Source organism: Uloborus diversus, chromosome 7, assembly GCF_026930045.1.
Source record: "Uloborus diversus isolate 005 chromosome 7, Udiv.v.3.1, whole genome shotgun sequence".
Classification (NCBI taxonomy): Eukaryota; Metazoa; Arthropoda; class Arachnida; order Araneae; family Uloboridae; genus Uloborus; species Uloborus diversus.
The window spans coordinates 70,927,852-70,942,801 of NC_072737.1; the positions used below are offsets into that span (position 1 = coordinate 70,927,852).

General features: G+C 35.0%; 1 protein-coding gene across 1 annotated transcript in view; it reads left to right on the forward strand.

Moving 5' to 3' along the window:
* Positions 1–14,950, forward strand: part of LOC129226733 (uncharacterized) — a 58,194-nt gene that overhangs the window by 18,041 nt on the left and 25,203 nt on the right. The window contains exon 4 of the mRNA XM_054861362.1: positions 7,012–7,270. Within this exon, the coding sequence (XP_054717337.1) occupies positions 7,012–7,270 (259 nt within the window). The remainder of the gene's footprint in view (positions 1–7,011; positions 7,271–14,950) is intronic.

The window sequence follows — 14,950 nt, forward strand, 5'->3', positions numbered from 1 at the left end:
GAGGTGCCATTTCGGCTCCGTATTAGGTGCCGTTGGTGAACAAGCGTCTCATCCCTGAAAGGTGCCGAATGCAACCTGTAGTTTTAACAGTGTTGGCAACGTGGATGCACTTCACATTGTACTTGTTACAGATTGGCTATGTATTTCCATAAATAAACAATTATCGGATTCCTGCTGTTAAATTTTTATTTCATAAGTTTTGCAGAATTTCATACATTAATCGCTAATCGGTCGACCAAAACTTCTCACGTATCCCATTGTTGTGAAAATGAGAGAGTGATGCAATTTCTTTTACCAGCACTGTACACTAATATTTATTTTGCGGAGAGGATATGCGAACTGTTCACATGTGCCCCTTCATGTTGTGTTCACATGTGCCTCGTCATCTACCTTAGAACTAATTTTCAAAAAAAAATTTTTTTAATTTAATTACAAAATTTAAACATTGTTATAAATTTACGTGAATGTTCATATAATGGATCGCAATAATTAAATTTTGCTTATTACTTTGTTTAAAATATGTTTTTACAAGAAGACAGTAATAAAATTACACCAGCCTCTACTAAAAAAAAGAAACTGTCACCACAAGAACATAAACTGACTTCTTGCTCTGAAAGTTTTGTTAAAATGTAAGGCAGGTACTGCCATTACTTGAGATTTTTAAAGATTTTTTGCTTGACTTTATCCTAGTGTATCCATGTTCACGTGTGCCACCTTTCCCCCTACTTAGTATAGATTTCATACTTCTCTTAGTGTAGGTTACACATAGCTTTCAAGTATTTATGGTTAGGTCAACATCTACCCACCTACTCCCAAACCGACCTACACCCAAAAAATTGTGAACCTATCTCTCGAAAATTGAATTATACATCAAGGATTAGAAATCGAATTATAGATAACAAAATAGTTATTATATAAGGAAGCGTCATTGTACCAGAGAAACATGTTTTACTGAATTCCCAATTTGAAATTTCGCATTTGAATTCAGTTCTGAATTGATTTTTCGGCTTATTATCGTTTTCCCTATACATAGAAAAATATCAGTAGGCCATAGTCAGTATATCTACATGATGCATATATTAGCCTTTCAGCCCTTGAAATATCTCTACAATGGCTTTCCAGATTTCAAGAATATTAAAGCTAAAAAAAGGAATGTATGAATGTATATTTGTCATAAAAAAGATGTTCATGTAGTCCACAGAGATATAAATGAATCTTTCTGACCCTGTATATATGCAATGCCAGTAGCTTATAAGGATTGTTAAGCAAAATGATGACCTCGGTTTCTTCTGGATACAAATCTAGCCATGTGTATTCTTGCTTGGTCAAATATGCGACTTTAGTCGTTATTACTGCTTGCAGGAAGTTACACCCTTATTATGCACTTCTTGGTGAAACAATAACCTTTTTCCCCCATTCTCCTGAAAGAAAGACATAACTTATTTTTCTTTCATACCGAAATAAACTCAAGACTTTCTTATGCTCCGGCTAACAGTAGTTTTTAAGCGTTTTTTGACATTCCATGCTGATACGCACTGGTTGCTAAATCTTCATTTCTATTACCGCAAACGTGTACCCTTATGCTGAATTTTGCCGATTTGCGTTCTAAAGAATACATATTTTGAACCATACTAATAAACTCCAAATTCCTTGAAGATAGTTTAAATGACACAACTTTATTCATAAAGTTCTTTCTGCTGAGTTCAGAAACAAAAATGCTTGAGCTTCATTAAATTTCTACGTAAGTTAGGTATATACTATATATATTTAAGAATACAATCGTAAAACTACATGTTATCCAAGTTATTAACCTAGCCCTAAATAGTTAGGATATTTTAACTTCCCCTTTGAGTACCTAATTTAAGAGTCAAGTCTGTAAGTCTACAGTATAGGCAAGTTTAAACGCCATTTGGTGATTCAAAACCCTTTCCAGAAAACTATGAGTTTTTCTCTCACCCCTTCGATTCATTTATATCTCTGTGGACTACATGAACATCTTTTTTATGACAAATATACATTCCTTTTTTTAGCTTTAATATTCTTGAAATCTGGAAAGCCGTTATAGAGATACTTCAAGGGCTGAAAGACTAATATATGCATCATGTAGATAAACTGACTATGGCCTACTGATATTTTTCAATATATAGGGAAATCGATAATAAGCAGAAAAATCAATTCAGAACTGAATTCAAATGCGAAATTTCAAATTGGGAATTCAGTAAAACATGTTTCTCTGTACAATGACGCTTCCTTATATAATAACTATTTTGTTATCTATAATTCGATTTCTAATCCTTGATGTATAATTCAATTTTCGAGAGATAGGTTCACAATTTTTTGGGTGTAGGTAGGTTTGGGAGTAGGTGGGTAGATGTTGACTTAACCATAAGTACTTGAAAACTGTGTGCAACCTACACTAAGAGAAGTATGAAACCTATAATAAGTAGGGGGAAAGGGGGCACACGTGAACATGGATACACTAGGATAACGCCAAGCAAAAAATCTTAAAAAATCTCAAGTAATACCTTCGTAAAACAGTATAAACTCCCACCAATTTAACTAATTAATTAATTAGAGACCAAAATAAACTATTCAAGCATCTCTAATTAGTTTTAAAACCTCTCTCGGGATGACAGATGTTTTTTTTTTGGATTTTTGTCATCTGTAGTATATTAACTTTATTGTACAGAGTGCGGCAGGGAAATTTGCTGATTTGAAAAGCCAATAAAAGAAAAAGTACTTCATATATCAATTTATTTATTTTTATTATATATTGCATACATTCTGTCGTTGTAAAGGTCAATTTGAGTTAACCGCATAAAAATATGTTGGTGTGCCTGCAGTTTGAATACGGAAAGCACGTTGTGTGACGACCACCGAATGATTATTAGAAAAGTAAGCCTCAAGGGCGAACGCACGTTGTTCTTTTGTCAACGCATGACGACATCTGGCTTGTGAGGTAACAAAACTTCAGGACCCCCTCTTTAAAATGACTCTCCCCACTCCTTTCTGACCATGCCTCGCTAATTAGCATCCAATTCAAATCAGCAAGTTTCTCTGCCGCACCTTGTACAAGCTTGCTTGTTTAGTTTCCGCTGAGAATGAAGCACGAAGAAAAGCCTTCAATTCCAACAATTCCCTATCGTTAGTATGAAATCCAAAACGCGCTTCTTCAATATCTCAAACTCACATCTGCAGATACTGTCTTTTACCTTCCCACCGCAGTATCCCATTTCAGGGAACTCATGAATTCACTCTTTCTTCATTTGTCTCAAGAAAGTTATATGAGGCATTGAGAAGCAAAGGGATGTATCTGGAAAAATTAAAAACTCGAAGATAACCAGTACAAATGATAGGTGAGCCTCTCCTCTATCTTTGGGCAAGAGATGATACTAGTAGCCCTGCTAGGTGCTACGTTATCTTTCAAGTCGTCTTATTCAAAACTTGAAAATGTCCACTTAATCTCACTGCCTCATATGTTCATATTGCCTCATATGCTCATGATCTTGTCTATTGACTTATCTTCCTTCCCTTCCTCCTAAAGCCACCTTCAGTGTTTTATTCTTTATGGGTTTACACGGGTGTCATATGCGTATTTCCCATTAAAATACCGAGTAAATTAAATTTTTCTCTAGACAAATTTTAGACACTCCCTTCACGCCAGCTTCTCTTTTGCTCGCTATCCAGAGTTTTAAAGTATTTTGGAAATGTACTCTTGTTGTTCTCAGTCACTATTGTATTCTTATTGTTTAAACATTCTAAATGTATATTATACAACAATTTTCTTTTCTTTAATTCTGTCACAATGAAAATTGTAAACAAAAAGAATGCATTTTCACTATACTTTTTTTTTTCAATAATCACCTTCTGTAACAATGCTTGAATAACTTAAACTGAGTCTGAGCTGTCTCCAGGGCCCTTCTCAAGGTACATCACATCTGTGAAAGCTACAAGGGACCCTGCGGTGTAACATAATGTGATGCTTCTCAATCGAAAAGAAAGTGAGGAAGAGTTAGAAGTTAAAAGAAGAACCTTGAAGAGACTCAAGATTTTAATGAATTTATTTTCTGCAGCAGCAAATCTTAAAGAAAAGAACAATTTCAATGTAGCACCAATCAGTGGCGTCGCTACACTTTCGGTCGCCCAAGATGGTTCCTCAAATTGCCGCCCTTCAGATGGGAAATAGTTAATACATTAATTAGTTAAACGCATTTTAATAAGATTTTAATAAAGAAGAGAAATAAGCTTTTTTGTCATTCTTATATTTCTTGTATATGAAAAAAAAGGAATTTAGAGCCCCACCGGAAAATTCCAAAATTTAAGTTAAAATTCGGAATTTTAGACAATTTTTAGTAATGCTTATAGAAAACAAGCTTGGAGCTCCCCCAGATTTTTTCAAAATTAAAATCAGTTTAATGCTTTCTTTGGTGACGTTAGGGGGTCGGAAGTTCCCAAGGGAGTTTTCCGAAATTGTAGTGCTAAAAAAGCAATTATAGGCTATCTGTGGATACGCGTAAAAATTTGAGGAAGGTTCGGGAGCGCTATCCAGAGAGATTTTCAACTAAATTGATAAACACGTAAATGTAGGCTGTATCTAGTGTCGTAAGAGTCTTCTCTAAATCCAACAAAGACTGGATTTTCCTCTCGAAATATTTTCAAACTTGAAATCAGTTTTAGGCTATCTTTGGTGACGTTAAAGGGAATAGGGAAAGCTCGGGAGCTCTCTGGAAATATTCCGATCCCGAAGTTTCAAAAACGCAATTGTAGGCTATCTTTGGTAGCTTAAGTTTCCAAATGTTTCCGAAAATGTTGGGAAGCCTGATGGTTTACCCGTCTTTCCTTGAAACTTTTTGATAATGACGTCTTAAAAACGCGACTTGAGCCGTTGTTTGAAGGACAACGTTAGGAGAGAGAGAGTTCGAAGGTAGGTTTCCCACTCGAAATATTTTTCGAAACTGTTGCTCATTTTAAGCATTTAATCACTGAGAAAAAAGGCTTTGCGGGCTTCCCTCAGAAAATTTTAAAAACGAAATTTGGAGCCAAATGTGATGACGTTAGGTGATTTCGTGCACATTTGGGATCCTTACCTTAGAATTTTTCTGAAATTGAAATTTTAAAAACCCGACTTTCGCTATTTTTGTAGACATTGGATGAGTTGGGGCTTTTAAAGTTCGAAGTTGATGTCCTAAATACACATTTTAGACTATCTTTAATCACGTTGCAGGAAGGGGCTGAGCTTGACCGCCCTTAGTAATTTGTTGGTATTGAAAATTTAAAAACTGAATATTAGGCTGAAAGATGAGATGTGAAGGGACGGGGTGGGCGTTAACATTTGGAAATGTTTCGAGACTCAAGGCCTAAAACTGCACTTTTGGGTTGGTGACGTTAAGGGATAGAAAGGTTCGTTTGCTCTTCCGAAAAATATGACATTTATTGAGACTTTAACAACGCACTTTCAAGCTGTCATCGATGTGTTAAAATTATCCGGCTTCAAAACACATTCTAAAGCTATCATGGGCAACGTTAGACAGCGGGAAAGGGTGGGGGGGGGGGGACAAATGGAATCCCCCAAAACGCTGTTTTAGGCTATGTTTTACCAAAATTAAGGGAGAAAGGGATGGTAAATGGCTCTCCTTCGGAATTTTTTCAAAATTAAAGTCTTGAAAATGCTATTTAAATTTTGTTACAGTAGGAAGGACCGTGAAGGTCAGGGAAAGTTTCCTAATTAAAAGTTTCAGAAACGTAAGTTTAGGGTTAATTTGGTTTCTCAAAGGGACTTATAACTGAACTCCCTTATGGATTCGTCCTTGAGCGACAAACTGGGTAGTTGCCACCTAGGGTACGAGCAAGACTCGCCCCTTCCCTAGATCCGGGATCGCTAAATTACCAAATTTAGATGATTCTTTTTTTCACTGATAGAGGAAGATAAGGTAAAGAGGCCCCCTTTTTTACATTCGATTAACCATATTGTTATTCATGAAAAGAAAAAGTTGCACATCAAAAATAATGATTTTTGATCTAAATGTGAAAGACTTTGAGTAGACATCATTTTACCGATTAAAAATTTTTCCTTAAAATGAATGACTAGATGTGAAACTTATTGTTTAAAGGAAATTGTTGATATAAAACAGTAGTACAAACAATTATTATTTGAGTTGTGAATAAGTGTTTTCATGAAATGAATATAAAAAATTTATTCTGTGTAATTGAAAATTTTGTAATCAATTACCAATCAAAGGAATCGTAGAAACAAGTAATGCTCCCCTGGAAATGAGCAAGAAATCGTCCAGCATTTGAGATCTCTCTCCTTTTACTCTTATTGTCAGTTTCCTTTAAAAACAAGTGTTTAAAAAAAAGTATTTTTTCCAAGGAGCTTTCTTAAAATCAGGTGGTAGCTTCATCATATAACGAAAAGTTATGAAGTTTATTGTTTCCTCCGCAAGTTAACCTTAACAATAAAAAGAAAAAACACATAGTCCCTTGACTATGCGTTTGTAGTTTCAAACGAAGTCTGTAACTTCAAACGAAGAGAGAGGGAGAGAGAGAGACAATATAGCTGAGATGTCCGCAAGAAAAACACATGTTTTGTATTAAATTAATTTTATTATCATAGTCGTACTAAAACCTTACAATGCGCCTTACAATATATGGAAAACGCCTTGAATTTTTTGGCATCAAAATCGGGAAATCGCTACCCCCGAAAAAGTGCCGCCCGGGGAGAACTGCCCCCTCCGCCCCTCCCTAGCTATTCCACTCGCAAAACTTTTTAAATTCAAAGTAGTCAAACAGCTACCGAATGCTGTGGTAATTGCTCATCCGTTTATTCTCCTTTCTTGAAGTGTACTAATAAATAAAAAACATACGAAGCACAGTGTTTGTATTCAAGTATTCAGTAATAAGTATAATTATGTTTTCTAGACATTTTACAGATGACAATTATTTACTGCTCACAATCCAAGTTTCCTGTTTCTTGAGCATACTCAAGTTTTTCAAACTCTTTTCCATTCTTAGCTGTTGCAAGGCACGGAGGTATAATGATACTCAGCATGCTTGCTACGACAGGAGTGGACGAACTATCAAACAGCTCACCTCTAGACAGTGTTCACTGGTTGCAAGTGTACATTACAAGGAACAGAGAGATCACCAAAAATATCATTCAAAAAGCCGAAAAAGTAGGGTTCAAAGCCATTGTCGTTACTGTGGACTCCCCTGTCAACGGAATGTGGGGAGTGAACATGGGGCGTAACCTTTCTCTTCCTCCACATCTGTCGTAAGTACTTTATTGTTTAAGAGTACGTAATTGAACCGTTTATTTCAAAAACCAGTCAAACGACAAAATTGCTAATTTCGGGATCACATTTATATCACTATCTTCATATAAATAATAGCCGATGATCGAGTAACCCGCGTGCTTCAACCATGAAACTCGCGCCACTGCATGATAATTTGATAATATGTTTGGTAATGTTTAACATGTAGGGAAGGCTTTATCGTGACCATGCTGAACTCGATCCGGCAACTTAACTGTTTTACTGGTAAGGTTGTCATTTTAGGAGAATGAAGAAATGAAAAAATGGTCAACAACGAACGCTGCCTACTGGAGTTCATGGTTAATCCACTGGAGCCAAGTTAAGTTTCAACTGTCAAAATATCGCCGAACAGGCAATGGCTTCGTTCAAATGTAGAAGCAATTTTCACCCGTCATACCTTGACGCGCGCGGGCGACTTTCTAGTATTTAAATATTCAATTATGATTACAACATTGTTTATTGAAAGAAATATACTTAAATATGTATTCCTTTTAGTTTAAAACATTGTAATCCTTATAGAAAATTTTAACACGAAGGTAAAAATGCTTTTTCTTAATTTTAGAGTTTGTCGCTTGACTGGTTTTTGAAATAAACGGTTAAATTTTCTTCTTTCTAATGGAGTGTTATTACATATGCATAGGGGCATTCTTTTGGCATGAATGTACAGCTTTTGCAATTTTTTAACTGCGTTTCTTGAGGTTATTACAGTTGGGACTAATGGCAGCTATGGTTGCTGAAATTCCTCAACAAGATAATGAAATGCGGGGAAAGAAAAGCTTGCTGTTCCTTAAATTCTGTGAAAAAAAATTGCTGCAAATTAGAAAAGGAACTACGTAAGATTTCAAACAGAATAAAACAAGGCTAAAAGAACCAATGATGGAACAGATTTTTTTATTCAAAAAGAAGGAAATAAAAATTAAAGTTACTTCCATACAAAAGCGCCCCAATGGGGGGGGGGGGCAAGTGGGGCTCAAGCTCCCCCCATTAGAATTAGAACTTCATTGCTTTTAGTACTTTTTTCTTTGCAAGCAAAGAAGTAAAACGTTTTTTCTCCAGCCATTAATGAATAAGTAATTAAAGATGTCAAATTTCAATAACTAACCTGTACTTAAATTGATTTCCATAGGGAAAATATCCTGCGAAACCATCGGGAAAATATCTGAGCCCCCCTCCCTTTAAAATGTTGCATATGGGCACTCATTCTTCCAGATAGTGTATTGTGAGTTATCTGTATAATAAACGTGTTATTTCAAAAAGTTGAAAACTTACCCACGTGACTTTAAGCATACTTTAGTCTGAGTTTCTAATTTGGGTAGGCCTTCATGAATAAACGGTTATTATGGTATAGTTTTTATATCTTTAATATTTTTCCTTTTTTTTCAAAATTTCTTTTCTAATCTAGCTATTTCTTATCTTTTCCATATCATACTAAGTGTAAAAGAAAATGTCACAATGCCGCTCCTATGCTATTACACTGATGTAAAACATGTCCCCCACTAATCAGTACAATGTGGTTCTTCTGTATTCATTGTTTTCTTTTCGAAAGAAGTTTAAGAGACATTTTATTAGCAGTTGTTATACAGAATACATGCATATCTTCTGCATGCAATGTTTTGGGAAAAATCAAATTTTCATTTTAAACCTTTCGCACACTCATCGAGTGCGAAAAAGAGGGTACACGATTTCTGAAAGATTAAGAACCATTACTGTAACAATATATTCTGCACTTTTATTTTTGCTTATCAAGATGCTGGCTTGGTTTTATTTGTGAGTTTTGAATTACATTTAAAACTTCGTTGTTTGTTTCTAATGGTACTACGTATTGGTTCCTCACTGTTTGCTCAGCTGATTTCAACTCCATCCGTTATTTCACGTGTTGCGGATAATCATTAACACTCGAGAACTTTTTAAAGTTTTACACTAGATAGAGACACTTTTCCTCTGATGAAATGACGCAATATTGTACTTGAAATTCAATTTAGCTGAGAATATCCAAGACTCAAGAGATCGTTAACATGTCGCATACGACATGCACATTTGTGGTTTTCCGCATGTTGAAAACGAACCGATTTGAGTCGGTTTTTAACTCGCGTCCTTGGGAGAAAGAGGTCAACACGTAGTTAATAGGACACGCTGTTGGCATCTCTAAAATTTTCTAAATTTTTTTTTAAGGAAAGCATCTGAGTTTTTTTTAAATTTTAAACAATATTCCAACGCAAAACTACCTATCGTTCAAATAAAATAGAAGCAGAGAAAGAAGTTAAAAATGTTCATCTTTTTTCATTACATCTTTGTTTTGAATCTTCAAGAATCAATTATAGTCTCGCTTTCATACAGGTTCACTCTATTGAGTATAGTACTGCCATGGGCAAGCCAAGGGCAGTAACTGCAAATTTTTCCTTTTTCATTTTTGGCATATATTGTACAACCTTGTTTATTTGGTTTCCGCTAAAGAAAAGCGCGAAAAACACGTCTATTTCTAACATTTCCCTGTTGAGTAAAAATCCGAACACATTTCTCCAAAAATTTATTTTTCCAGGTACTGTCGTTTATCTGCCCGTGGCAGGGTATGGCACTGATAGCAAGATACATATGCTTGACATGGGCGCCCATATGCAAAATTGTAAGGGGGAGGGGGCTCAGATATTTTCTCAATGGTTTAGCAGGATATTTTCCCTATGGAAATCGATTTCAGGACAGATTAGAGTCATTGAAATTTTACATTTTTAATAACTCATTCATTAGTGGCTGGAGAAGAAAGGTTTTACATTTTTGCAAAGAAAAAAGTACTAAAAGCAAGAAATTTCTAATTCCTAAGAGAGGGGTGGGGGGGGGGGGGTCGAGCCCCCCCCCCCCGTGCTCCCCTATATGGGAGCCCATGTTCCTTGACATAGATCATTAATGCTTTGGGGAAAAGGAAAAAGAACTCTTGTATTGATACAAGATTAGTAACTAGAGCAGTTCGCTATTGGCAAAACAAATCTGCTTTTCCCACCCTTTTTACTTCCTTTTACATACTTCTTTTGCACAATAAAGGAAGAATTGTATTCGCGAAAAATTTTAACTCAAAAATTTTCCTTAATTTCCATTTTGCTCACCCCTGAATGAATGTTGAGTTTTTTTTTCAACTCGACCACACGCGGATATCCACACTATATGACAAAAAATATTGGGGCACTTTCAAAAATTCACATTTTTACGGATTTCTCGAAGAATAAGAGACCAATTGCCCTGTATTATTTTTCACATAAAAGGTATACTCCAGCTGTCATTTTCCAGCAAAAATTTAATCTACTACTCATTCAGGGGACCAGCAACAAATTGAGAAAACAAAGGTAGGTTTTTGATCATCCTTCATTGTAAATAGTAGGGAATAAGCAATAAATTTTAGAAATAAGTTAACAAATTGTTTATGTATAATTTATTTCTATTATTTCGTAAAAGTATCACTTATACTCACGGACAGTGGTTGAAAAAACTAAATTTTTTTTTGTAGCGAACTACAACTACTTTATTAGAAATGTAATTAACTACCTTCCTTTTTTTTAAATGTAGCAACTACAAACCACTTTTGAAATACTTCGCTACTTTTCAGAAAAGAGAGAAATAAAAAGCATTCACACATAGCCGTTTGAGGATTGAACAGAAAAGCTTTAGATTAAAAAACTAGCTCATCTAGACATGGAATATTATTAAGAATTATCTATTTTTTTTTTTTTTTTTAAATTTTCGTCATAATGCTCTCAAGCAACATTGTAATACTCGTATGTATTGTAAGCCATCCAGGGCAGTTCAATATCATCCTCTTCTATAACATTTACAATAGTTTCTTGATTTGGTGAAGACTGTAAAAGCACTTACTTTCGCAAGATTTAATTTTCGCTAACCTATTGAAATCACGAAAACTTAAGTCTCCCGAAATAATTTTTGTTTTTCAAACTTTCGGCTTCTTCATATGAAATTCACTGCAAAATCACCGATATCTTTATTTTCGCTAAAATAAGTGTTTTTACAGTGTTAGAAAAATAATCTGTTTCAAATCTAAAACATTCATCTGCGGGACATTCTTGGCAGTCAGAAAACACAAACGCATTAATTACTAAATTATCAGTTATAGCCTATTCATGTACTTTTCTTTCTAAGCCAAACTCTATTGAATGCAAATATTGGCGAAACATGAAAATTATGATGCCAAGCTAATGGCGTCAAACAGAACGTATGACGTCAAAATGATATGTTTGAGGTCAGCGCGTATTTTTATGAGTTTTATTTCTCATTGCTTCCGCTGATGTACTTGTGTAAAAGCACTTTCGTAAAAGCGTTTGCACCAGTCAGATTCGTTTGAACCTTTTTTTTAAAACTTTATTTAAGAGTACTTTTCAGAGTTTCAAACTACTTTTTTTTTGTATCGAACTATTCACGGCACTACTTTTTTTTAAGTAGTGCGCTACACTACAAATTACTAAAAAATGTAGCTATTACAGTAGCGTCGCTACCTGTAGCGCGCTACTTCCAACCACTGCTCATAGAGATATGGGTATTTCTTTCAAAAATACAAATTTTATTTGAAGGTTTTCGGCTCATAACAAGCACAGTTTTCCATCAAACGTTACTAAACTTTCAGAATATATGACAGCATACAAGATAAACATAATGATAAAATTTGAAGTTAAAAGTGATCTGGGATCTAATGAGTCGAATTTTAATAACTCTTGGGTAGGCTAAGACTCGTGAGGGACCATTCGCAAATATCCTTTTTTATCGTGAATCACTCTGCACGATAACAGGAAAGTGTTGCCGTTTTGACGACCCCTAATGATTCGTCGCTTATCCAAGAATTATTAAAATTTGGCTCATTAGATCGCTGATGATATCTTTAAAATTAAAAAGTTGAGCTGGAATTGTACCATGAGTTGCAGGATCTACTGTCGCTTTGGATTATGAAAATTATAAATTGCTATCTGCACAGTGAAAATTCAACTGATTTAAACGTTTATATTTCAATAAATTTTCAATATTTTAACTTCAAATTTTATTACTATGTTTCTCTTTTATGCTGTCACATATTCTGAATGTATAGTAACCTTTGACGGAAAACTGCGTGTTGTGACTTGAAAACCTTCAAATAAAATTTGTATTTTTGAAAGAAATGCCCATATTTCTTTGTGTATAGTGATACTTTCACGAAATTATAAAAATAAATTCTACATAGTTTGTTTACTTATTTCTGAAATTTATAGCTTATTCACAGCTTTTTACATTGAAGGATGATAAAAAATCTATTTTTGTTTTTACAATTTGTTGCTGGTCCCCTAAATGAATATTAGATTAAACTTTTATTGGAAAATGACAGCTGGAGTATTAGTCCAGTAACCTTGTCGTTCAAAACGGGGGGGGGGGGGGGTCAAATCTGGTAGTTCTGATTTTTTGCTGAGTTGTTTATGATATTAGTCTATTAAATAATCCAAGTTTGTGACCTCGAGGGCCGAACGCATCCTAGTTAAAAATCGAAAAACTGTGAAATTTCGGTCTTTTCGGTAGTTTTTGGCGATTTTAACCCTAAACGACAAGTTTTATAATACCTTTAACAAACGTTTTTAAAGTAGACTAAATTTGCTGCAATATGAATCCAGAATCATTTTTCTAGAGCCAATAGTTTTCGAGATATAGCTTCTCAAAAGTTATGATTTTTTTTTTTTGAAAATAGCCATTTTTCGCTATATTTTGTGATTCTAAATCAATTTTGACCCCGTTTCTTTAGAACCTCTTCCCCTTCGACCCCTCATCACGTTCTAGTGTACTTTGAAGCGATTTGAGGGCACCCTAAGCAGGTTCCCCTCCCCCTAATATTTCATACATTCATTTCTAAATCTGCTGTGTCATGGAAGCCTTTTATGTTTTACAATGGAATGTTAAAAAAACGAAAAGGTTTGGAATATGATGTTTAATGTTAAGCTGCAATATGAATAATGAAATAAATAGCGCAACAAGATTTAATAGATACTTTCATTAAGTTAATTTTTTATTCAATTATCCAGTTGAGTTATTCAATGTAAGTTAATTTAGCCCTCTTGGATGGCCCCAGTCGAGGTTCGTCCGTATCTGCCTCGTCATATCGCGATGGCATATGCATATCAAGGGTTGGCGATCTATCGTTGATATTTTGTGCCCACAAGACATTTTCCATTTCGAGATCGAAAAAAACTTCGCCTGATGAGGAATTTAAATATTAAATCTTAGCTCATTTAAATTTAATCTATCTGAATTTAAATGAGCTAAGTTACACTCATCGCCAGAGATAATCTTTGATGGGACAAACGTAGCACTGATTCGTCAATAGAAGTTCTTGTCAAATGAGAAAAACAAATTCGTTTCATCAATTTTCTGAAAACGAAAATGAGAAATCACAAGATTTAAGTATTTCAAGCAGAGAAAGATGCTAATAGGCTCATCATTACTACATCTGTTGCTGTTGCCTATGATGCTGTGATAGTTGTTGGTGGGAATATTGACTTGCTAATCACTCTCAGTGCAATTTCAAACCAACGTGAAATCTATTTTAACAAATGTGGAAGAGGTAAATCATCAGATGCTATGTATTCCAGCATCACGTCTTCAAGATCTTCATTGAAACCGGAGCTTTTACTTTTAATCCATGCATTTAGTGGTTGTGACTCTACATCCTGCTTTCTTGGCTTAGGGACGAAGCAAATGATGTCCGTAATCGAAAAATATCCAGACGTTAAAAAGGAAGTTGAGGTTTTTCTCGACACCAACGCTACACTAAACAAAATGCAGTAAAAAGGGCTGCAACGAAAACCAGCTTCAATCTGGCCAGGTTACCTCCTACAAGAAACGCTGCTTGATTTCACTCCTTGCGACCAAACCATCAGGTACTAATTATCCATGCATCCACTTCATGAATAACTTTTTTTTCAGAATTTTCTATTTAACTGCTAGTGAACTATCTTCGCGTGGTTGGGAGTCACACTGAACCCTCTCTCCTGTGGGTAGATAGTATCTACGTCACAAGGCCTGAGCCACAAAAGGATGGCCAGAAACGCAGCCCCATAACATCTCCGGGGAATGATTTCTTGCGGCTGCCAGACATGTTGTGAGAATACTTGCAGCTACAGGAAGGCGAGGATGAAATGCTCATCCGTGTGCAGGCACTGCAGTGGAGCCTCCTACGACAACGTACCAGATGTTGAAAAAGAAACAGATTAAAATTCCTCAGCACAAATTGCGTCATTGGAATTTTTAAGGCAGTTTTTTCAAGGGGTAGTTCTTTCTTTTTTGAGGGCTTTTATTCTGGATGGGTACTCCGTCACACTTAAAGGGTGCGCCATCGCTTGGGGGTTTAATTTTTTCATGTTATTACAGATTTAGATATCACAGACGAACAAAATGAAGAAGATACTGATGAAGATGAGAGTGATACTAGCAGCGAGGATGAAAAATATTTATCTGAGTCAGATGAAAATTAATTTATTTTTTGTGTAAAAGTAATTTTTTTTTTGTTTATGTAAGTTAATAAAGTTGATTTATTTCAATAAATATATTTTCACTTTACGTTATGTTTCACATAGGAAAACAAAAATAATAATTACTGTAGGACTTGGGATATATACCTGTTTTCT